The sequence below is a fragment of the Mustela nigripes genome, chromosome 4 (genome assembly GCF_022355385.1).
Source record: "Mustela nigripes isolate SB6536 chromosome 4, MUSNIG.SB6536, whole genome shotgun sequence".
NCBI lineage: Eukaryota > Metazoa > Chordata > Mammalia > Carnivora > Mustelidae > Mustela > Mustela nigripes.
Genome location: NC_081560.1, coordinates 138,251,981 through 138,276,729, shown reverse-complemented (window position 1 = coordinate 138,276,729; position 24,749 = coordinate 138,251,981). Strand labels below are relative to the sequence as shown.

Sequence of the window (24,749 nt, the reverse complement as noted above, 5' to 3'; positions counted from 1 at the left end):
TGTGGGTTAAAGCCTCTGCCTTCGGCTCAGGTCATGATCTCAGGGTCTTGGGATCGAGCCCCGCATCGGGCTCTCTGCTCATTGGGGAGCCTGCTTCCTCCTTTCTCTCTGCCTGCCTCTCTGCCTACATGTGATCTCTGTCTGTCAAATAAATAAATAAAATCTTTAAAAAAAAAAAATAAAACTACACCAATATTGCTATTTGCAGTCTCCTCAGAATGTCCTCTCTCCTCAGTTTCCATGATGCCGCACTCTTCACTTTCTCTTTTTCTGGTGACTTCCTGCCTGTTACTTTCCTCGGTTTCTAGTCCTCGGTCTGTCCCTTATGTGTAGATGTTCCTCGGGGATCTCTCTTTGGTCTGATTCGCTTCTCGCTCCATGGGCTCTCTCCCTGGGCAGTTCCATCCACCACCCCTGCCAGCCTTTTGGTTTCATAAATATCTCTAGGCTGGTGAGTCTCAAATCTAACTTCAGCCCAGCGCGCTCTCCCACACTGTCAATCCATCGTCAACTGCCTATTGGACATCTTGAATCTGTTCTTCTTTCTATACCCTTATCTCAGTAAATAGTATCCCTGGTCCCTCAGCCACTGATTAAAGAAACCTGTGTCCTCCCTGAGCTTTCCAAGTTTGACCAGTCACCAAGCCCTGTATAGGATACTTCTTGAGTAACTCTCAAACCAAATCTATCCTTCCATCTCCCATCCCCAACAGGCTGCAGTCATCTCATCTGGATTTCTACAACAGCTTCCTAAAGGATCTGATCTTACAGCCACTGATTCGCCACCATTCCCTCCAACTCCAACTAAACTTCCGAAGTGAAACCAGATCTTGTCATTCAAACCCTTTAAGGATTCCCCAGTGTTCTCTGCTTGAAGTTCAAACTCTTAGCAAAATCCTTCCAGTCTGATACGCTACGAACCAACCATAACAGACCCTACAGCTTCTTAAAAGCATGATGCCTTTTCTGCTCCTTGGGCCTTTGCATATTTTATTCCCTCCACCTAGACGTACTTCCTTCCCACCCCACTGACTTGTTCTTCAGGTCTCAGTCTAAAAACATCTTCCTGGGAAATCTCTGACCCCTTGCTCAGCTGGATTAGCTCTCTCTGATTTTACAACATTTCATGCTTTCCCCCATCAGACAAGTATTACACTTAAAATCGGGTCTTTTATCTCTCTTAATGTATTTATAACTTCAAGGTTAGTAACTGTGTCTTGTTTGACAGCATATCCTCAGCATCTAGCAGATGCTAGACCTATAGTAAGTGCTCAATAAATGTGTGTTGAATAATAAGACATTTGGAAAGGAACAGCCCCTCTGCTACTCCTGGTAATAAATTGTGTTGTTTTATTATTTGTCCTAAAGAGCTTATATTATAAAAATGAAACAAGCTGATTCTGAAAAATAAGCCCTCTACTAAGTATCTGGAGAGGTGGAGGTCAGCTCATGATGCTACTACCACTGGGCCCATGTGCAGGATAGGAGCCCATGAGGACAGGGAGGTACTAGCCTCCTTTACCTTGGCTCCTCACAAGGATGGGATCATGGGAGACATGGCTGCTTTGGTATACAGTTTCCATTTTCCCATAGCTTCCACCTGTCTGTGTAGCATTACTGAGACCTGCGGGCTGTGATCTGGGCTCTGCCCACTACCTTATCTCAATAACCTTAGGCATTACTCCATGATGGATGTTGCACTCTCAACAGCTACCATAGCTTCTACATCGGGGCAAACACACAGCAAACTCATCATTCATTCATTCATTCAATATCTATAACGCACCTACTACATGCCAAGTAGTATTCTAGGTACTGAATATACAGCAGTGAATGAGCCAGACAAGATCTCAGCATCCTAGCTGTAAACCCGGGGGGTGAACTAGATGGTCTTCAAGGTCTCTTTCAGCTCTACAATTCCGAGACTCCCTCTCCCACCAGATGCAAACAAACAAGAAAGGCTAGCGGTAAACTATCATGTTCCAGTCTCTTTCCCCCATTCTTCACCCGTGGTGCCATCTCCATCCCAGTCAGCTCTGGGAAACAGGAAAAGATCTGGTATTATTGGTACTCTGCCTACAACCCAAGATTTGACTTTCCCAAGTATGTTATTTAAAACTCTCTGCTGTGGCAAGGATTGTTGTGGTTGGAACTTCTGGCAATTACAAGGAGACCTGGCCAGATATTTTAGGCAGAGTTAGGTGCTTTGGCAAAAGGACAGGGAGAGGCAGCATGGCCCCCTCCATCAGTGTGATATCTCTTAGGTTTGTCTGAAAGGGTACCACATCCTTGGCAGTTTCCTCCTCTTCCTTCTGGATGACAGACCTTTCCTGGTCCTATCTCCTTTCTTCTATTTCCGACTTGGCCTTAAGGTCCAAAGTTTCTACCACCTTAGTACCTGGTGTTGTGGCTGGAAGCAAGGGACTCAAGGACTTCCAACCGTGTGGGGGAAGGGAAGCCACAGTCTGCAAATAGTTGGACGGAGTGGAGAAGTCCTTCATCGAGGAACTCAATTTAGAATTCTACACCACGGTCGTTCATATCAGGTATGGGATGGCACTAGTAGATAAGACATTTAAGCAGATCAGTATAAAGTCAGGACTTTAATGCTGATCCTGGGTAATTAAATGCGAAGTTAAAAGGTAAAATTTTTGTTCAACGATGTAAGAGTAAAACCAGGTTTATTTAAGTTTCCGATTTCTATCTCATGAGATAGGACACTTGTATGGAATTATGTATCAGACTGACTTGAATCACTTTATTAACAGCAAATTCTGTCTTCAGATTTGCTCGTATCTTATGAACTAGAACCCACAGAGACAGAGATTCAAAAGACTAGCTCCCTTGTTTATTAACTATAATCTTAGTTAATAATCTTGGTACCTCACCTTCTCAGTGCCTCTTTCCTCAATGGTAAAATAATACTTGCCTCATTTATCTCACAAGGATGATGTGAGAATCAACATATGGAAAAATGCTTTGGGATCAGCAAAACATTTAATTGAGGAGACACCCTTACCGTCAGCTTTCTTAGGATGGCTGGCTGTGCCGTCCTGGTCATTAGCTGCCATCTGCCCTCCTTGCTCACGGAGGTGTCTCTTGAGCATCCAACTACCTTTGTGCCATACTAAAGCGTAGAAAGTTATGTAGACACGAACATATAGCTAATTGTCCCAGCTCCTAAAGGAAGAGGCTGTTTCTTCATTTTGCTTGAGATCCCTTACGACTAAGCATTGGGAAGAAGGGAGACTAGTGACAAAGCTTATTTCCTCCTGGTAGGTAATTCGTTTTATGATTAAAAAAAAAAAGGTCTTAGGATTTTTCTTTGTTCAAAGCACTCGGTCAGGGTCAGCGGGATGCAGCTTGGTGCATCTAAAATAATCTCGGCTTTGGAAGCTAATAGACTTTGAGTTCAAATCCAGGCTTGGCCATTTATTTAGCTGTGCAGACTTGGCAAGTAATGCTCACTCTGAGCTTTAAGTTCCTCTCTGTATTGGGGGCATTACGTATCTTGCAGTGATGTTGAAAACATTATAATGAATGCCTGTGAGGGGCACACAGTGAGTGCGGGGGAGAGGACAGATACACAGCAAGGAGGCTTCAAGCTCAAAGCATGCTAGCAAGAGTTGTGTGGATGCTAAGAAGGAGGAGCAGCAGAAAAGGTGCCGGGTGGGGGGCGGGGTGGGTGCAATCTTCAAAAGATGGTGAGGGTTGTGTTCTGGCAGCACTCAAGGAGCCACTGAAGGATCACTGTTAAAGGGGCTTCAGAAGGGGCGCCTGGGTGGCTCAGTGGGTTAAGCCGCTGCCTTCGGCTCAGGTCATGATCTCAGAGTCCTGGGATCGAGTCCCGCATCGGGCTCTCTGCTCAGCAGGGAGCCTGCTTCCCTCTCTCTCTCTCTGCCTGCCTCTCCATCTACTTGTGATTTCTCTCTGTCAAATGAATAAATAAAAATATCTTTAAAAAAAAAAAAAAAAAAAAAAGGGGCTTCAGAAAGCATTTCTGTTCAACTGTAGGATCTCTTCATCCTAAAGTCATAAAAAAGAAATGGCCAACTAAAGAGAAAAAAATTCTCTAAGTCCCAATACCAAAGGCTAAGATGAAGTAAGGAAGCGCCTGGGCTTCAGTTATGCAAATGAAACAAATGAGCGCAAGTGAGCTCGCTTCTCAACTGTCACTGGAAATGTCACCTCCAGGCTTACTGCAGTCCGGGTCTGTCTTATTTCCCTTTGGTAATTGTCGAGATGGTGGGTGCTAAAAAGTACATTAGGAAACTCAATAGCTTCCAAATATGGAATCTGATTGGGTTGAGTATTATTATTGTGGAAATGGGTGAGTTTGCAGGCTGGTCATCTGTGCTCTGACAGTGCTTTAGAGATAAGAGAGGTGGGCTGAATTATCAGTCAAGTGAAATCTATTCCAAGTTCCAAGATTTCTTTCTGCCTGGGCTATGTGACCATGAATAGGTCTTCAACATCCCTGTGCTCAGATTCTGTGAGTCAGATTACTGACTCAATGGTCATCACCTCCTTATCAGGTAGTATGTGTTCAACATTTTGAACTCCCGAGATTAGGGCCAATTGCCATTGGGACTGTATGTATTCATAATTAAGCAACTGTAAGCAGGTCAGGTACAGGTTATCACTGAGGAGAAAGGCCAATGTTATCAAGGCAAAATTAGCATAGAATCTTAAATAAATGATTTTCCCAAGTATCCTGGGAGGGAGAACAAAGGCCATCCCTTAGCTTTCCAGGTTTTTCTGTATCATGGTGTGAAAACCTACTAAATTGATATAGTTCTGTAAAGACAACTATTCCTGAGATAAAGGAAATCTATCATTTGCTCAGGAGAAATGTTTTTAGATTCCCTTCTTATAAAAAGTAATTTGGCCTCTTCCCCCTATCCCAAATCCCTGAGACTTTCAAAGGATAAAGAAACCAATTTGGAGCTCTTTCAAAGGATTTATTTGCTACAGAATTGCTTGAGCCCACCCACATGATGAACTCAGGATTTCTGTGTTTAAAAGGATTTTGCTCACGGATTTATTTTTACAAGTGCTTCAACATTCAAAAAGTAATTCTTTTCGCCAGTATTTGGCATGTCTAGAAGAGGTTAGAAAAAGTTAGAATCTATAGAATTAGATGTCTAAAAATAGAAAAAAACCCGAACATTTTAAAATTCCTCATTTGGACAGGTCCTGAGTTGAAATCACATTCATCTGCATGAAGAACTGTTTTAGGTCAGAAACACTGTGTTTTTTACTCCCGATCTTGATCTTAGATTTGACTGGTGAGGATTCCAGGCACTGCATGAAATGACAGGAGAGACGTATGACAGGAGAGACGTCTCTCCTGTCATTCAGTGCGCCAATTCCGGTATGTGTCCTACTTGGCCTGTAAAATTTTATATATATTTCTTAAACTTAAACCTCCGGTTCTCTGATGCCGATTGTCTTAATCTGATTCTCAATACTTTTTTAAACAAATAAACAAAAAATTTCCCTGCAAGATCATACATTTAAGTATTTGTTGCTTGTGGACAGAAACAGAGAAACCAAGTATGGATGTGAATTAACAATTCAGCAATGGAGCTGTGAATCTCTGGATGGCTGCATATGCTGCAAGCAAAGTCCCTCGCTGGCCCTGCACTTGCTGTGCACCAGAGCTGATCATCCCGGCAAGGTCAACCCGAAGAGGGTGTGAACCCCAGCAGCTGCTCGATGGGTTTAAACCGCCACTCATCTGCCTCCAGCTCTTCTACCAAACCAGCTAATTTTTCCATCCGAGCAACTTGCTGATCTGTAAAGAGTCAAGGAGGTAATATATAATACAACATATTTCCCATGAGACAGTCACCAACCACCAAAGTGATCATTGGTTTAAAAATAATTTCTAAAAGGGGGCGCCTGGTTGGGCACTCAGTTGGTTGAGTGTCCAACTCTTGGTTTTGGCTGAGGTCATGATCTCAGGGTCATGAGATTGAGCCCCATGTTGGGCTCTGTGCTCAGCACAGAGTCTGCTTGAGATTCTTTCCCTCTCCCTATGCCCATCCCCTGGCTTGTGCTCTCTAAAATTAATAAATAAAATCTAAAAAAAAAAAAAAAAAAGATAAACATCTAAAAAAAGTAACTTCTAGGTGTGCTTGGGTGGCTCAGTGGGTTAAACCTCTGCCTTCGGCTCAGGTCATGATCCCAGGGTCCTAGGATTGAGCCCCGCATCAGGCTCTCTGCTCAGCAGGGAGCCTGCTTCCCCCTCTCTCTGCCTGACTCTCTGCCTACTTGATCTCCCTCTCTCTGTCAAATAAATAAATAAAATCTTTAAAAAAAAAAAAAAGTAACTTCTAGGAGGATTTTTTCCCCCTTAATATACAAGTGTTAGAGTCTTATTCTATGCTAGTCAGAAGATTAAAAAAAAAAAAATAGTATCCTCCATGACATAATGATTTGTGTACTAAAGTCCTAGAGATCCAGGCAATTACAGCTTTCCCTCCCACATTATGCCTTCAACGGAGAAATGGTCTGGTGGGAGAACATAGTGGCTACCAGGATCTCAGAGGCAGACAGACCATAAAGTATTACCTATATACCTGAGGAATGAAGATGATGGTAACCAGTAGGGGTCAACAACAAAAGGTTTCAGAAAGGGGAGGTAAAAGCAACACAAGAGGAGCAGGAAGCACTGCCTCCTTTAGAAAACTAAACCTTCTGACTTCAGCCTTGAGCCTCAAGGTGGACCTTTTGTCTGGCTTAAGATCATAGAATGTTTTTGTCTACAGGTAATTTAGAAAGTTCACTTAAATAGCCTTGTTGAGTTCCAGGAGTTTTTGTCACAAAGCACACTGATCTTTCTGAATCATCCTCTCCCCACACCACCCCAACTTATTCTCATGGTTAATATACAAACACTCATGTGCTTACCATGTTTCACCTGTTTAAGTGTAGATGCCACTTGATAACTGAAAACGGATTCACAGAGGAATCTCTCTGAGCCATCTACAAACAGAAGAGGAAAAGTTTTAATGTGCTTGAAGGATTTTATGGCTACTGATAAACCAGGTGAGCGTGCCTATTCTTTTCCCTGCTTTCACATTCAGGGTCCAGTTTTCAGTGTTTACAAAGAGGGCTTCTGTTTCATTGAGAACGAACAGTGCTCTGCTATAAAAGCTACTTCTTCTATACCTAGAATATTACAACAGTCCCTCTACTTGTTTCAGAGTTTAAAAATAATGTTTAAAAAAACAAAAATAAGAAACCTCAGTGTGATGTCCTGGTCAACAGTTCTCCCCCTCCTAACCTGACAGTTTCTTAATGTTCTCTTATTCTGCATGTCAGGCAAACACTGACATCAGACACATTTGGCCACGTGGCTCTTGTGCTATCAAAATACAAAGGCACGTCAAAACTCTGAATCACTTTCATTCTAAAAAGTAAAGCTGAGGGGGAAAGAGCTGTTGTTGATTTTTAATATATCAAATTACATCACTATGACCATCACAAAGCACTGCTGGGAAATTTTATTCTGTAAACGCAAATTGTAACCTTGATTTTCCAACTGAACCAAAACACTGCAATTTGCATGGCGATAAGAGTATGGTGCAATTTCAGAACGTAGCATTGTACTGGTTCCAAGAACTGGCAACAAGAAGGTAGCTAATTCAGTCACAACAGCACTGGGAAGATGATTGTGAAACATCAGCTAGTTCATGTTCTTGTCAGACAAGGGCTGATATGGCAAAATATACCCCATAAGATACAGAGCTCATATAGGAAAATGTGACTTTTAGAAACGTAGTAGAGGGCGCCTGGGTGGCTCAGTGGGTTAAGCCGCTGCCTTCGGCTCAGGTCATGATCTCAGGGTCCTGGGATCGAGTCCCGCATCGGGCTTTCTGCTCAGCAGGGAGCCTGCTTCCCTCTCTCTCTCTGCCTGCTTCTCCATCTACTTGTGATTTCTCTCTGTCAAAAAAAAAAAAAAAATCTTAAAAAAAAAAAAAAAAAAAAAAAAAGAAACGTAGTAGAAACCATTTGGGGAAGGTGTCTTATTGCAAAAATCCTAAAACAAATGGAGGAAGAGGACACAGCTGTCTTTTTTTAGGTGGTAGTTCATGCCAGCACTACTAGGTGTCAAGCACTCACCCATCAATCATGGGCTGGCGTGTCAGCCAGCTATTAAGTGACAAGGAGATAGAAGTAACACTTTCTGGCTTCCTGCTGTGTTTCACACAAGGTTGACCTTATTTCAGAAGTCCTGGTTGTAGAAGTAAAGGAAACCTCATTTGAAATAGAGTCAGGAAGCCAGAAGGGGGAGCTCTTATGTCCTAACACTCCTGGTCAATCTCAGACTTCTAAGGTGCGGAGGCAAATTTTGCATTCCCAGCAGGAAGAAGTCTTGTTGTTTTGCTACCCCAGCAGCATGAAGAAAGGGTTTTCTCCTTGCCGGCAACAACCCAGCCAATGAGAAACTGTCACTACTCAGCCAATGAAAAGCCACTACACTTCACAAATGCCTAGTTTGTGCCAATGGCCTTTTTGTTTATAATATATAGTATCTCCCAACCCCCAATATATAGTCCTCTCCCAATCCTTTGTTCTCTGGACATGACTATGGTTTTGCCATTGCTTGCCTGGCCTCAGCTACAATTCCTTGCTACTGCTGAATAAACCCATTTTTGCTGGTAAAATAACATAAGTTATTTTTAGGATGATGAAGGGTGCCTGGCTGGATTAGTTGGCAGAGCATGTGACTCTTGATCTTGGGGTCTTGAGTTCAAATCAATGTTGGGCCTAGACAGTACTTTAAAAAAAAAAAAAAAAGGGCGGGGCACCTGGGTGGCTCAGTAGGTTGGGTGTCTGTCTTCGGCTTGGGTCATGGTCTTAGAGTCCTGGGATCAAGACCCATGTGAAGCCCCAAAGTGGGTTCCCTGATCTCCCTGATCTGGCAGGGAGCCTGCTTCTCCCTCTCCTTCTGTCCCTCTCCACTGCTTGTGTGCTCTTGCTTGCTCTCTCTCAAATAAATAAAATCTTAAAAAAAAAAATGGTAGTGTGCCTGAGCAGCCTAGTTGGTTAAGTGTCTGACTCTTGATCTCAGCTCGGGTCTTGATCTGAAGGTTTTGAGTTCATGCCCCTGTCTCTCTAACAAAAAAATAAACAAAATCTTTAAAAAAAAAAAAAAAAAAGAAGATTAACTTGGTAAACAATAAAAGCATAGATGTTGTATCCAAATGGCTTGAATATACAACCAGGAGAGCTTCTGTCCAATATATATTTTTAAAATTTTACTTATTTATTTGACAGAGAGAGATCACAAGTAGGTAGAGAGGCAGGTAGAGAGAGGAGGAAGCAGGCTCCCCCGCTGAGTGAAGAGGCCCGATGCAGGGCTCTATCCCAGGACCCTGAGATCATGACCTGAGCCGAAGGCAGCGGCTTAACCCACTGAGCCACTGAGGCGCCCCTCCAATATATTTTTTTAAACAACTTATTTTTTTATTTTAGAGAGAGAGAGAGAGAGAGAGAGCATGAACACAAGCAGGGGGAGTGGCAGGCAGAGGGAGAATCAGGTTCCCTGCTGAGCAAGGAGCCCAACATGGGACTCGATCCCAGGACCCTGGACCCAAGCCAAAGGCAGACATTTAATCGACTAAGCCACCCAGGCATTCTGTTTCTGTCCAACATTATATTCAAAATTAATTTAAAAAAGAAATGAAAATGTACTTATTTTCATATATATTATGTATTAATGTATGCACACTACATTATGTATTATTTCAAAATACTATTTCACAAATTGCTATACACCTTAGAAAGAGTGTTACGTTCTTTAAATCCAACCTCTTTTCTATATATTGTACTATATGGTATATGATCCTATCCCCTCTTCCCTCCCCCATTCTTCTGGCTGAATGGAAGCCATTTATAAGCAGATCATCTAAACTGAGCAAAAAACTTTGATTTTCAATTAATTCAGTTTTATACTGACTGTCCAGTTTACTATGTAAATATGCCACTGTTCATTACCCTATTCATACCCTTGCTTCAAGAGTCAAATTATTTAATTCAAGTTTTATTTTAGAAAGAGCAAAGCATAAAGAATTAGAGCCCACTTCTCAGGTAGTTTGATCCTGAACTTTGGGATCTCATGCAAGGCAGTGGGGATTATGGGCTATAAGGATCAGGCCAGTATGTATTTGGAAGCTTCTAGAAGTGCTACCTCCCACTTACATTTAATCACAGGTGCTATATTAGGATAAAATGCTTAAGTTATAACATTTGCATATTTCCCTTGGCAATGAACTTCAAAGCAAAAAGATGTAAGCTAATCTTTCAAAAAGGTACCTGCATATCACTTTACCACTGTATGCCTATGGAACACACTTCCACTGATTTGCAGCTCTGTACTAACCACAAAGTTACATCCTATTAGATGTGGTATCTGCACCAATCTAAAGCCTGGAATTTCTCTAGAGAGGAGTCAGTGGGGGCAATCTATCTTCTATTTAGAAATTGTAATCAAACCCTTTGTAAGACACCAAGCAACAATGCATCGCTTTCCTCTTACGAGACAAGCAAAGATTATTAAGTAGTGAAAAGTTCAGTAAGTTGCCCAAACCTAACATCATGCCAACTCCAATAAATAGGATGCTATCAAGTTCATTTAAAAGAATACTACCTCAAAAAAAAATTACCTCACAGCAGGAAATTAGACAATACCAGATAATTTATGTTTTAGTAGCCTACGATACCACTAAAGTTCAGCTACTTCTGGGCTGGAAGGCAGTCTCTAATTTGCTCACTAAACTGGGAGAGGACAATCTTCGCCATGGGCTAAAAACTGCTGTACAGATCTTTGGTTTATGATGGAGTTATATCCTGATAAACCTACCCTAAGCTAAAAATACCAAGTTGAAAATGCATTTAATATACCTAACCTACCAAACATCATAGCTTAGCCTAGCCTACCTTCAACATGCTTGGAACACTTACATTAGCCTACAGTTGGGAAAAAATCATCTAACACAAAGCCTATTTTATAATAAAGTGTTGAATATCTTGGGCACCTGGGTGGCTCAGTGGGTTAAAGCCTCTGCCTTTGGCTCAGGTCATAATCCCAGGGTCCTGAGATCGAGCCCCGCATCGGGCTCTGCTTGGCAGAGCGCCTGCTTCCTCCTCTCTCTCTCTCTGCCTGCCCCTCTGCCTATTTGTGATCTCTCTCTGTCAAATAAATAAATAAAATCTTTAAAAAAATAATAAAGTATCAAATATCTCATGTAAATTATTGAATACTGTACTGAAAGCGAAAACCAGGAATAGTTGTATGAGTACCGAATGGTTTGTAAGTGTATCTATCGGTTGTTTACCCTGGTGATCATGTGGCTGAGAACTGTGGCTCCCTGTCCCTGCCCAGCATCCCAAGGGCGTACTGTACCAAATGTCGCTAGCTCAGGAAAAAATCAAAATTCAAAACTCAGTATGCTCTCTACTAAATGCATATGGCTTGTGCATTATGGTAAGGTAAAAAAAATCCCAAGTAGAAGCACTGGTAACCTGGGGGCTGTGTACATATTGCTTAAGTGAGGGTGTCTGTTAGAGACTGGATGCATGATAAAGTTAAGTCATAAATAATAAAGTTAAGTACATTATCTGGGTTTCTTATCCCTAGACCTAGAAGGATGCAAGATCAAGTTGAATCTGTAAGATTAAAAACAGTATCCAACCTTGGGGGCACCTGGGTGGCTCAGTGGGTTAAAGCCTCTGCCTTCGGTTCAGGTCATGGTCTCGGGGGCTGGGATGGAGCCCCGCATCGGGCTCTCTGCTCAGCAGGGAGCCTGCTTGTTCCTCTCTCTCTGCCTGCCTCTCTGCCTGCTTGTGATCTCTGTCAAATAAATAAAATCTTTTAAATAAATAAATAAATAAAAATAAAAAATAAAAATAAAAACAGTATCCAACCTTGGATCCTGATTGCTTTTCTTCCTTACTCTGAAAAGGCAACTTTTCTTACTTTGTTTTCATAGCTGGTTAAAGTACTCTAAGAAAAATGGTCAGGTACATGTGCATTAGATTAACTGTATAACAGCATCACCTATAAACATGATAGAAGATGCTTCCAAATCTAACATCCTTATTAAATTTCATTTAGGAGTACTCCTTTTCAATTTAACATTCTTTTTAATTTTTTTAAAAGATTATTTATTTATTTATTTGACAGAGAGAAATCACAAGTAGATGGAGAGGCAGGCAGAGAGAGAGAGAGAGAGAGGGAAGGTCCCCGCTGAGCAGAGAGCCTGACACGGGACTCAATCCCAGGACCCTGAGATCATGACCTGAGCCGAAGGCAGTGAAGGCAGTGGCTTAACCCACTGAGCCACCCAGGCGCCCCCAATTTAACATTCTTGATTGACCAGGATAGTTCAGGGATTACCATCTCTAATTTTTCATAGTCTGTCCTTAAGTAGCTTTAAAATATAGCTAAAACTTTAAACCTAAGAAAGGGAATGAAAACTGTGCATTTTTAATTTAAACCTTATATAAATTCATCCTACAACAGAAAGCCAACACATTCCGCCATGAAACACACTGGGATGGAATAAAAAGGGACAGAACTTGTTATAACATCAACATTCAGACTAACCTCAGTAGCCTTTCTTCTTTAATGTTTCTAAGTAATCTGGTGTATATGGATATAGAATGCTTATAGCTTTGAGACTAAGGAGTACCTCCTGTATTAAATTTCTCCTGTAGCTAAAATTTAAATGACTTCAATCTTAGAGTCCATCGTTAAATACTGATTCCTCTTCTGCTGCTATCAGACTCATGAAGCAATTTAAGTGCCTCCAACTTTTGATTTTTGTGGGCAAGTTCCTTAACACCAGGTCTCTGCTGCATAAACTGAAGTTGTATTTTTAGTGCCACATATGGTAAAGGCCCCAATTGTTCACTATGTCCAGAGTCAATGATACAAACTCAAGTATTCAGTTAACACAACTGAAGAAAATGAAAAGGCAAAGACAGAAGTATGTACATCTCATTTTTATCACTGACTACACTACCTGATTGTCTCTTCAATTGTGATTTGAACCAATTCTAGAGAGGCCTGTGGTCCCAGTCTTCCCATGTTTCTCTGTCACGAATGATTCTTCTGTTTGTCCTGGCTTAACCCAAAACTCTTTCCACCTGATAAAAATGAATAAAGTTCACCCTAAAAAGCTGACTCCTAACTATAGTTTGTACCTTTCTCAGAGATTTCTGGATTAATTTTTAAATGTACTTACCAAAATTTGCAAGTTAAAGTAAAAAAGATCAATATACACCTAAGCACAAAAGTGCTAGAATCAGGTAGACTTTGAATCCTTAATAGGTTCTTTGCTGACTTTTTTCAAAGCATGACAGTTTAATCCTTATGGACCAATTCATCATGAGCATTCCCTGAATGTTAGTCAAAATACTCTGTGCTGCACCCTAGACCAATTCGGCATCTCTCAGATGGGCCAGAAATGTGCATTTTTAAATAAGCTCTTTAGGTGATTTTTATGCTCCCTATTAAGAGTTTACTGGTCTAGCTCCTAGAGTGACATGTATCCAATGAATTTCGGGTATCAATGCAAGCAACAATGCATCGCTTTCCTCCTATGAGACAAGCAAAGATTGTACTCGGATCTTGGCCAGCCAGTTTGCAAATGGATGCTGAGTAAGATGGTGGACGATCTGATGCAAATCCAGCTCCAGTGCTAGGAAAACCACACAGCACTGTCCTGTAGTGAGCCAGGGGAGCCATCTTCTCGTACAAGAGTGGTGTAAATAGTTTTTATTTCCACTTAGAACCTATTTGATGTGGTTGATCTATCAGTAGATTAATTACATTAGAAAAAAATACATCAAACCTACTCATCATAGGGAGGCAGACTGGTGCCAGGATAAAGCAAACTGGAACAGGAGGTCAAGAGAATTCCTGGTTCCAGTGCTGACTTTGTCTTCAATGTAGTCAAAGCACTTTAACTTTCCTGGGTCTCAGTAAGTCTAGATGACTTCCTTGATTTCCAAAACCTTTTTCAGCTCCAAAATTATGAGTCTGGAGAAAGATTTGTGTTTCAAATAATATTTTGAAATGGGGACAAGAGATGAAATGTGGAGCTGAAATCAGGGCAAACTCGTCTCTAATCCACTTAATAGCTTCTTTACAATTAATATTCACTGCAGGTCAGAATCCAATTATTCAGCAAAAAGCAGCATGAGATCACCTTCTAACATCTCTCCAGCTCCTTTGGGGTAGGTGAAAAGGGCTTTCCGTGGTGGGGCAAGGTCTGAGACACTGAAACCAGATCCAGTGACAGAACTTCCACTGACCCCACCAGCTGAGGAGGATGATGAAGAGGCAGCCATTTCCTCTCTAGCAGAATTCTCACTTCACTACAGAGAAAGAAAAACAGCAATTGGCAAGTTTATGGAAGTGAGAGTGACAACATTTCATTCTAGCTGCCATAAAAATCAGCATACAGTTTAGTAAATAATTAGGTCCCCCCTTTTCTACCCTCTCTGTTCCCACAATCTTTTACTGATGCCTCAGACAAAAATGTTTCTCAGGATTTTAAGTGAAATATGTTCATTCTGTTTTTCTACTTAAAACACTACTTCCTATCATTAGCAAACTGCTTGTATCACTTGGGATCAACTGTGGGTGATTTATGGGTTATGAAGGGGTGATACGGCAATGCCAAGGTAACAGTGGACTGAGGAAATAAATTATGATAAAACAACATGCCTCATAGGACAGTTTGTCTTGGCTATATCCTGACAAAGCCATACCAAAAAATTCACTTATAAAATTTTCCAAATAAAATTCCAGAATAACACTGTGTTCTGTTCCCAAGGAAAGGGAATTGGTTAGGAAATACATATTTGTCCTTTCATGAAAAATGTTTTTTCCATCCAAATGTAATACCCAAATTGATCACTTGGTGGCATTCCCAAACTGGAAGAAAACGGCTCATGAAATGATCTTCGAATTCAAGGTTTATTAAGAATACAGCAGCTGAGTTTAACCCTATGTCATATCAAAAAATGAAAAAGCCCAAACACAAATGAGAATATCTGTACTGAATACATGATTCCTTACACAAGTTCATAACAAAAATATTATATTACACACTTACATAAGATTCTAAGACGTTTGTTTTCTAAAAAGAATGGTCTAGAACTGTGCTAACAGAACTTTCTGCCATGATGGAAATGTTCTAACATTCTATTTCTGTGCTGTACAATATGGTAACCATTAACCTCATGTGGCTATTAGTGTGACTGAAGCACTGTGTTTTAATAAAAAAAAAAATTTTTTTAAGTAATCTCTACACCGATATGGGACTTGAACTCACTACTCCGAGATCAATAGTCGCATGCTCTACCAACTGAACCAGCCAGGCGCCCTTGAAGAACTGTATTTTAAATTTTATTTAATATATATATATTTTTAAAGATTTTATTTATTTATTTGACAGACAGAGATCACAAGTAGGCAGAGAGGCAGGCAGAGAGAGAGGGGAGGAAGCAGGCTCCCTGCTGAGCAGAGAACCCCATGCAGGGCTCGATCCCAGGACCCCGGGATCATGACCTGAGCTGAAGGCAGAGGCTTTAACCCACTGAGCCACCCATGCACCCCTTAAATTTTATTTAATATTAACTGAAACTGAAATACCCACATATGGCTAGTGGTTACTGTACTGGATAATATAACTCCAGTATTTAGACTAAAGAAATGACTATACTGAATAGTATGCTTTGAGATGGCACTAGTTAATTTTATGTTATGTAAATTTTAGCTCAATTAAAAAAAGAAAGAGGGGTGCCTGGGTGGCTCAGTCATCAGGTGTCCGCCTTTCGCTCAGGTTATAATCCCTGGGTCCTGGGATAGAGCCTTGCCTCCGGCTCCTTGCTTGGGCGGGAAGCCTGCTTCTCCCTCTCCCATTCCCCCTCCTTGTGTTCCCTCTCTTGCTGTCTCTCTCTCTCTGTGTCAATTAAATAAATAAATAAAATCTTAAAAAAGAAAAAAGAAAAAGAAAAAATGACTTTAAAAGGATTTAAAAAATGAATTTCCCTCTTTATTGGCCACCAAGAATTTTAGCTGATTTTTTCTTCTTTTGCTAGTTGCAAAATAAAGACATTTGTTACAAAAGTTGGAACTTATGAAAAAATAGAAAAAATGAAGGAATGCTATGCAGATATAAATCCTATATATACATAATCCAGTTTCCTAGCAAGAAAAATCCTATACTGCACATTTCTGAAATGCCGGCTGTTCTGTTTCCTCAGTTTTGTGATGAGGATTTAAGGCTGTCAGGGAAGCAGAGTTTGATTTCCGATTTCATTATATGTCCATAAGTAATATGATCAAAACTGAAGTGAGATATGGGAACAGTAAAGCAACTGTTTTAAGTAGAATGTCAGCCTATTCAAATACAAACTGATTAAGGACATTGTCGATCTTGCTATTAGATTACCTTTTCTTTTTTCTCTGAGTTCTTTAACTTTCAACTAATATGCATAGAGACAACTCTTCAAGTTGGATTTATATCCAATCCTTTGGGCAACACTAGCTTAAAATATACTTTGACAGGTTCTTAAATGCTTTTTTTTTTTTTTTTAAGATTTTTATTTATTTATTTGACAGAGAGAGATGACAAGCAGGCAGAGAGGCAGGCAGAGAGAGAGGAGGAAGCAGGCTCCCTGCTGAGCAGAGAGCCTGATTTGGGGCTCGATCCCAGGACCCTGGGATCATGACCTGAGCCGAAGACAGTGGCTTAACCCACTGAGCCACCCAGGCGTCCCTCTTAAATGCTTTTTAAAACAGAACTCAAGCAGTAATGGACCTGGTCTAAATTTCTAAGTTTAAGTTTCTAAAATTAAAAACAAACAAACAAACAAACTAAATTTCTAAGTGGATTCTTGCTGGGATTCAAAGTATACAGGTGATTTAGCCAGGCACTGAGGTACTCAGTCTTATTTCCCATCAGTTCAGAGCAGAACCTACTATGAATTGTTTATATATCTCACCTAAGACTTAAAACTCTAATCTTTTTCCTACACCTTGATAAATGCTCTATTCAGTTGCAAATGCAAGGGATACATTATATTTTGAAATCAGTTGCTCAGCAGAGCTCCCTAGGGACTGCCAGAGTGAGGACAGCTTCAAAGGCTGGACACAGTGTGACTTCTAAACTGGGTATAAATCAAAAGAATTCCCTTTCATCCCATTTTCTTTCAAACTCAGAACTACTATCATTCAATACACAAAACAGCCAGGGCTGAAAACTGGAGTGGGTAATTAGCACAAAGCTACAGTTACATAAATAAGCAGTTTACTGCTGAGGTAGAATAATACACTTCAGTAATTTCTAGCGTTAAAGATTTAAGTTGAATTTTGCATGCTATCAGTAGATGGGAAAAGGAGATAAAGTGAAATTAACAATAAACCCTGCTTTGCAACTGCTTTATGAAGGCAGGCATTCTGATCATGAGAACCAAACGTAATGCTTGGCCTATTCTAAGTAGTTGCTGATTTAAATAAATGTTTGCTAAATGAATTAAAAACATTTCACAGGAACCACAAAATTCCTTAAAGGTCATCAAATCAAATTCTCTCATTTTATAGATGACCACACAGAACCGAGCTATAGAAACATTAGCATACATGCTGTGATATTCTTCAAGCTATGGCTTTGTGGGCATGTATCATGTGCCATGGGAGAGAGGTAAAACAGCATAGAGGTTAGAGTTCAGATTCTGAAGCTTCTTGGTCTGGGTTCATGTTGTGGTTTGGCTATTTAGCTTGCTGTATGACTCTGGACAAATCACTTAACCTTCCCACTCCTCAGTTGCCTCATCTCCAAAATAGGGATAATAGTATTTCCCTCATAATGGTGTCACAAAGGTTAATATAACTAAAGCATTGAAAATAGTTACAGGCCTAGTAAACAATGATATCAGCTATCCAAAATTAGTAATGGTTATTTACTCCTCAATCTTTTTTTTCACCCTCTGCAGATTCCAGTTTTTCATCCACAGTATGTCCCAACACACTGATGGGAAAAATTTCAGTTCTCTCCATTTGACAGAATCGGCATGCTCCTAGAGGGGAAAGATCTGTTCAGGAAGAGGGGAAATGCCTCCCATTAATGCACTTCACACTTTCATTTTAAGGTTCCTGCGTTTAGGAAGGATTCTTTGATCTAGGAAAGGGGGAACAGGTTGTCTTTCTACCCTGGCGGCCTAGCACAGAACCTGAATGAGAATGTTTCATGAGCGAATACCCAAATGAAAGAACTAGTAGCTCAGCAAAGGTTACATGTATGGGACAGAGAAGTGGGGTGTCCTGAGGGCTGGTCCACTATTGGCTTTTTTTCCTTCCACATTCTGCAGATCTAAAGTATTAACACAAGTCTCTCACACACCAGGTTGCTGGGCTCAGTAAAATTCTGCTTTATGAGTACATAGTCATGATGGAAAAGTCTGGGGTTGGGGCCTCTAAGGTAAAGGAGTCTACGGGCAGCTGAGATCCCCATAGAAGAGCAATGCTACTTTGGGGGTCCAGAGCATGGTTGTTTCCACAGTGACAGGTTGATCAAACATTTACTTCGCCTACGACAAGGATGACCTCGTATTCATAAACATTGCTTTTTATAGGATATATGCCTATTTTCTTTTCTTTTCTTTTTTAAGATTTTATCTACTTATTTGACTGAGAGAGAGATCTCAAGTACGCAGAGAGGCAGGCGGGGGGTGGGGTGTGGGGAAGCAGAAGCAGGCTCCCCGCCGAGCGGGCCCCATCCAAGGACCCCCAGATCATGACCCAGGATGAAGGCGGAGGCTTAACCCACTAAGCCACCCAGGCGCCCTATGCCTATTTTCTTAAAAAGAATCTTCACTTTAGAAGTCGCCTTATGTGGGCGCCTGGGTGGCTCAGCGGGTTAACCCTCTGAGTTCCGCTCAGGCCATGATCCCAGGATCTTGGGAACAAGCCCCGCATCAGGCTCGTTGCTCAGCGGGGAGCCTGCTTCCTCCTCTCTCTCTGCCTGCCTCTCTAGCTACTTGGGATCTCTGTCTTTCTGTCAAATAAACAAAATCTTTAAAAAAAAAAAAAAGAAGAAGAAGAAGTCATCTCCATATGAAAAAGACGCAGAAGGAAGTACTCTGGCGCAACGGCAAATTATTACAAGCAATCGTTAAATTCCATCATCAACAAATCATTGCACTTGAGCGGCTGGACCACCACCCAAACGAAAGCGACAGCTAAAACCAGGTGAGGGGGTCAGAAAGGGGCTGGAAAGGGGAGGGGCAAAATGCCAGCGGTTTCCAAACTAACTCCAAAGCACGCTTCCTCCCCCGTCGGTCTCCAGGGGGCGACGCCACCGGCACTGCCTCACTGCGCAGGCGCCAACCCTCCGCCCGCATGCGCACCCGGTCCGGCGCGGCCTGAGGAAAATTTCCTCATACTCCTCTGCAGCAGGCTCCAGTTTCTCCTCCTATCTTCTCCATTTTACTAGTCCCTGCAGGTAGGATCCCAGGGATCTACTCCCTTCCACTAAGCTCCCGGGGGTCCCTGAGTCCTCGGCCACTTACCTCAGCGGATTTGGCACTTTCCCCTACAGCCCCGCCCCCAGGGCCAGTCAGAGCGGCCGCCTTTACAACGACGAGGACGGCGGCGTGCGCGCGCCCGGGCGGAGGGAACCCGTGCCGGCGGCTGCGTGAGGGCGCCCGCGCGCTGGTGGGCGTGGCCAGGGCGGAGAAGGTCGGAGGACGCGCTCTGAGAGAGGACTTCCGGGTCCTGCACCCACCTGGTCTTGCCGCAGTTTGCCTGCAGCCCCGGAATTCCTCTTTAGTAGCTCGACTTGGTGGCCTCGGTTTTTTGCTTGCCTTTATGATTCAGGGCTTCACCTCTCCCCCTAGACATTGCAGGCCTTCCGCTTTCCTCCCTGTCTCTCCCCAGACTCCCACGAAGCAGGGTTAAACTGGTTATTCCCTCTTCCTTCATACAGTCTCGTACCCCAGTGCCGGGTGGGAAAGGCAGGTGAAGTTTGCTCTTATTCCAGAGCTCATGGTCTGAGGGCCCGACCTAAACATTGAAGTCTCCCTTTTCCCTTTTTAATTTTGTGAGGTCCTGGGGGAATAGGCCACGACGGTGTGGTGTCATTACACTGTTGCTAATTATGCCCGACATCGTTCAAGTCTGTTTACGTTCTATGTTGTTATTTCTCACAACGCAGGATCTCCTCTTGGTTCTGTAAGCAAATTGCCAATTAAAGGGACTCAGACTTGCTCAGGGTTGGATTGGGCCTTAGTGTATTTAGTAAGGATTGGTCAGGTTTTTTTTTGGGGGGGGGCTCTTAATTTTGGACTTCCGAGACTATGTAACCTGTATAGTACGAGCATTGGTTGAACTTAACCATAGCTAGTCCATAAGGAACTCCTGTTTCCTTAATTCTTGATTCATTAAGTGGTGATTAGAAGCTTCTCAGTGAATGTTGCACATTTTTGAGTAGTGGCCTATAGAAATGGAGTCCTCTGCTCAGCAATGTGTTTTGAAGAACCACGTTGGTTAAGTCACATTTCAACTGGATCTCATTTTGAGGTATATATTTCTAGCACCTCTGAAGGTACTTAGGGCTTACCCTCCAGCCCCAGGATGAGTGTGCTAAGCATTCCTAATGCTCTAAATTATTGCTGGATAAAAGGAGTGAGCCCTTTAGCAAATGGTTAGATAAACACAGAAGGTTGTATCTTACTTCTTTGAGGTTAAAATAATAAAGAGACATCTATTCTCTCCAGTCATGGACAGACTGTATAGAGAGGGCTGACTGTCTAAATTTTAATCACCTTTTCTTAAGAGTGCTGAAACAGTTTACAAATTACTGTCCAGGGGTGCCCAGCTGGCTCAGTTGGTGGAGGCGGCAACTCTTGATCTGGAGATTGTGAGTTTGAGTCTGGTGTTGGTTGTAGAGATTACTTAAAAAGAAAACCTTTGAAAACAAAAATTACTCTCTAGAGTGAGCCAGGAATGGAATGCTGTTGTGGAAAATAAAGCAATTGATTTGAAACAACTTGCAGATAGGGGAAATCCAGTGGAAACAGTGCTGCTTTTAGGATGTGCTGTGAACTGATGTCCCAAATACATAATGATCCATAAAACAGAGATAGAGTTTTTATTTCTGATTTAAAAAGGTAAGGTGATCATTTATTTTTCAGGATTTCGTTTGGGTATTATTTGGTGAAAGTATCATGGAAGTTCTGCGCCCACAGCTTGTAAGAATTGGCGGACGGATTTATAGAAAGAATCCCATCCAAGAACAGACCTATCAACATGAAGAAGAAGATGAAGACTTCTATCAAGGTAATCCTGGTTGCTCTTTGTGCAGATTAGTACAATGTTCTCTCCCATTGTGGAAGCAGTGCTTTGTTTTGTTTCAGAGTGTTTCTGTGTGAGCACTGAAATTTGAGATGTTTGGCCTCTGCCTAGCTCCATTGTGTTGATGACTAAGGGGACGGGTGGTTTTCAGTTTGATGAGGCATTCTCATTTGCACTTCCAAATCATGTTTCATCTTTGTGCAGGGGCTTAAATGTAATAAGGGGTAATTTTAGTAAACTATTAGTGTTAACCGTGAATATTCTGTGACAAAATTAAGTTCTTTCATCTGTAAAGTTGTGAAATGTATATGTAAATTACTGAAATAAGTGAAATATGTATTTTGTCCAGTGCCTCAAAATGTTAACTGTTAATACTGTTATGCTGTTATTTGTCTCTTCTTTGAACTCATACAGGCAGTTCCAAATATACAACTAACATAGCTTTATTATTACAGGGGGATAATTTTAAGAAGTGAGCTTGACAGTGGAGATGGATGATGATTATTTTCAAGCCAATTAACTCGGGCTTGGGTTTAATGCGTAAATAGGGCCTTTCAGGTTCTCTGCTTCCTTTTCCTTTTGGTTTATACGTTCTTCCTTCAGGCCCTAAACTTTGGGGGTTTGTCTTCCTTCTGGTTTTCCCCATGGTTTCCCTTTTGCCTTAGGAACTTGATCTTCTTCACTTGACCCTCCTGGCTCTTTGCCTGGTGAGATGGAGTAAGTTCTTCTGCTACCATTCCTGTCTCATTCACTGAAGTAATTTTGTGTCTTAATACTAAAAACTGCTTACTTGCACACTGTAAGAGGATACATTTGTTATATGTGAATTATATCTCTATAAAAAAATAGAAAAAGATCTTTATTATGTCTTAGCTTTTTGGGAGAAAACAGTTAAATAGTGGTATGTATATACTATTTTTCCAAAGTTCTAAGACTGGAAGATTTAAAATAGTCATTTGGCTTTTTTCTTTTTCTTCTGAGAGCAAGTGAGAGGACTGTCAGAGCAGTGTTGTGCAATATAAAATGTTGGGCTGTTCTTCGTGTGTGTGTATTTTTTTAAACCTTGAGCGTGGTTGGCTAGTGGGGAGAAGACTGTTGTCCACAGAGCAGCAATTGTGAGCGAGATGTTCTGGTTTCTCTGCAGGCTTCGTGGAGTGTGCAGAGGAGCCCTGTGATGCTTATGAGGTGGTGCAGACCCAGCAAGGTTTCCAGTGTACCGTGAAGGCCCCCAGCTTGCTCTACAAGTGAGTGAGTGTCTCTGCCCCCACCCCCCCCACCAGCTTCATGGGACACACTTCCCGGAAACTCAGCAGGAACTGACTCTTTTCCAGTGCTTAATTACTAATGATCAAACAATTTAGTGTTTTATGTCCTCGAATTTTTAAGGACTGATTATGGATCAATGTCACCATTCCAAATGTACCACCAGGTCCTGTTGATTTTGCCTCTTAAATATTTTTTGAACCTACCGCTCATTCATTCTTTACTCAAAGACCAGAACCCTACTTCATCTTTGTGGATTACTTCAAATAGCCACCTTACTAGGCTGTCCACATTGATTATTATTCTCCTCCCAAACAGTTCTTCACATTGAGGGTGCAGTGATCTTTCTAGAAGGCAAATGTAATCACTTCCTCTGCTTAAATCTGTCAGCATTCCTCCATTAAAGATGGAATTGTTCCATTGGAGTGATGGAATCTTGAATGTGACTTAGCCAGCCCTGCATTTTTCAGTCACAACTCATATCACTCTTTTTCTGGTTTTGCCCTTAAGCCTGGTTAGTTTTCAGTTTGTGAAATGTGCTTTGTTCCTTCCTGACATAGAGCTTTGTCATATGCTGTTCCCTTTGCCTTATATTCTCTCTTCTTTACCTGGTTTTTATTCTTCTTCCTTAGGGAACCTTGCTCACCACCATTATCCCTACCAACCACACTGACTACTATATGTTTTCATAACACCCTCTACCTTTCCTTTGTACAGTTTTTCAGCCATGTGGTTTACACTTATGTGCTTACTATTGGATGTCTTCTCCACAAGATGGGAGACTTCTAGAGGGCTGTAATGTGTCTGTTCCATTAACCTCTGTCAAAGACTGGTATGCTTTCTCCAAGGTTGTCGGTATGAATTTGCTCGGAAACTTTTTGATCTCTTTAGTCGGGGGTTGCTTGTGTGATTGCCCACATTCTGTCTCATGGTTTAGCTTATCCTCTGCCTTCAGCTCAGGTCTTGACCTCCAGGCCCTGGGGTCAAGCCCCAAGTCTTTCTCTCCTTCTCCCTGTGATCATGCTCTATCTCTGTATCTCTCTGTCTCAAATGAATACGTAAAATCTTTTTTTTTAAAATATTTTATTCTTTTAAAAGATATTTTGTTTATTTATTTATTTGACAGAGATCACAAGTAGGCAGAGAGGCAGGCAGAGAGAGGGGGAAGCAAGCTCCCTGGTGAGCAGAGAGCCTGACTCGGGGCTCAATTCCAGGACCCTGAGATCATGACCTGAGCCGAAGGCAGAGGCTTAACCTACTGAGCCACCCAGGCGCCCCAATAAATAGAATCTTTAAAAAAACAGATAAACATAGCTTATGTGGCTAACTGGCTTCTTTTGGGTTTACATCTCTGGAGACAGACTGGTCTAGGAAGCGTGTAAATTGTTTTTCTGTGTTGTATCAGGTGACTCAGGTCTGTTCAAGCTCTTCTGTTAAAGGAGATCTACAAATATGGAGTCATATACCTTTAAGCTCCACGAAGCAAATAATTTTATTTTCACCAATCTTGAAAATATTCTGCAACACCTATTGAGGATGAAATTCTTCTGTGGGAATGTGGCCAAATGGGAAACCAGATGCTAACTCTGATAGCTCATTTTCCTTTAAGGTTCCAGTGACATTTTCTTCTAAGAAACAAGATTTTAGAAAGTCACTGTTTAGTTTCTTGATGAAATCGGTGTAACCGTTTTCCTCACTGCGTATATTTGCCACCACTGAGGTGTGTAAAAATTCCTTAGATGTCTGATTCCAATTTGACGATCTTCTGAATTCTATATATTCTAAGTAGTCATTGTATTCTGGATGACTTGCTTGTTAGATTAGTATGATTCTGCTTAATTATAATTAATACACTGAATTTACTAGGACAGTTTCTTTCTTATTAATCATTTCTGTAAGTTCATTTGGATCTAGGAATAAATTACTTGACCAAACTAATTTATAATCAAATCCTAATTGTTCCTGGTGATTCACCGACCTGTACCCCTGGGGATAAAAATATATGTTTATAAAAAATAAAAATAAAAATAAAATTAAAAAAAAATCCTAATTGTTGTAACTCTTATCCATGGACTAGATGTAACTCATTAGTTCTCGATGTCAGGTG

At 41.4% G+C, this 24,749-nt stretch overlaps 2 protein-coding genes across 6 annotated transcripts in view; one reads left to right on the top strand and one right to left on the bottom strand.

Annotated features, from left to right (window-relative positions):
* Positions 1 to 4,940: 4,940 nt before the first annotated feature.
* Positions 4,941 to 19,734, bottom strand: ANAPC16 (anaphase promoting complex subunit 16). Its single transcript, XM_059397687.1, has 4 exons — positions 19,597 to 19,734; positions 14,226 to 14,394; positions 6,916 to 6,990; positions 4,941 to 5,797 (listed from the first exon to the last, which is right to left on the bottom strand). The coding sequence occupies exons 2-4, from the start codon at positions 14,365 to 14,367 to the stop codon at positions 5,682 to 5,684; spliced, it is 333 nt and encodes a 110-aa protein (XP_059253670.1). The 5' UTR covers positions 14,368 to 14,394; positions 19,597 to 19,734; the 3' UTR covers positions 4,941 to 5,681.
* ASCC1 (activating signal cointegrator 1 complex subunit 1) overlaps positions 19,078 to 24,749 on the top strand; it is a 100,840-nt gene continuing 95,168 nt past the window's right edge. The window contains exons 1-3 of one of the 5 annotated variants that reach the window (XM_059397685.1): positions 19,078 to 19,276; positions 21,220 to 21,364; positions 22,524 to 22,623. In XM_059397685.1, coding sequence (XP_059253668.1) covers positions 21,253 to 21,364; positions 22,524 to 22,623 — 212 coding nt within the window. In that variant the 5' untranslated portion in view covers positions 19,078 to 19,276; positions 21,220 to 21,252. Of the gene's footprint in view, positions 19,277 to 19,400; positions 19,530 to 20,506; positions 20,606 to 21,219; positions 21,365 to 22,523; positions 22,624 to 24,749 lie in introns of those variants that run through there. The other 4 variants (XM_059397683.1, XM_059397686.1, XM_059397682.1 and 1 more) reach the window with 4 other exon arrangements.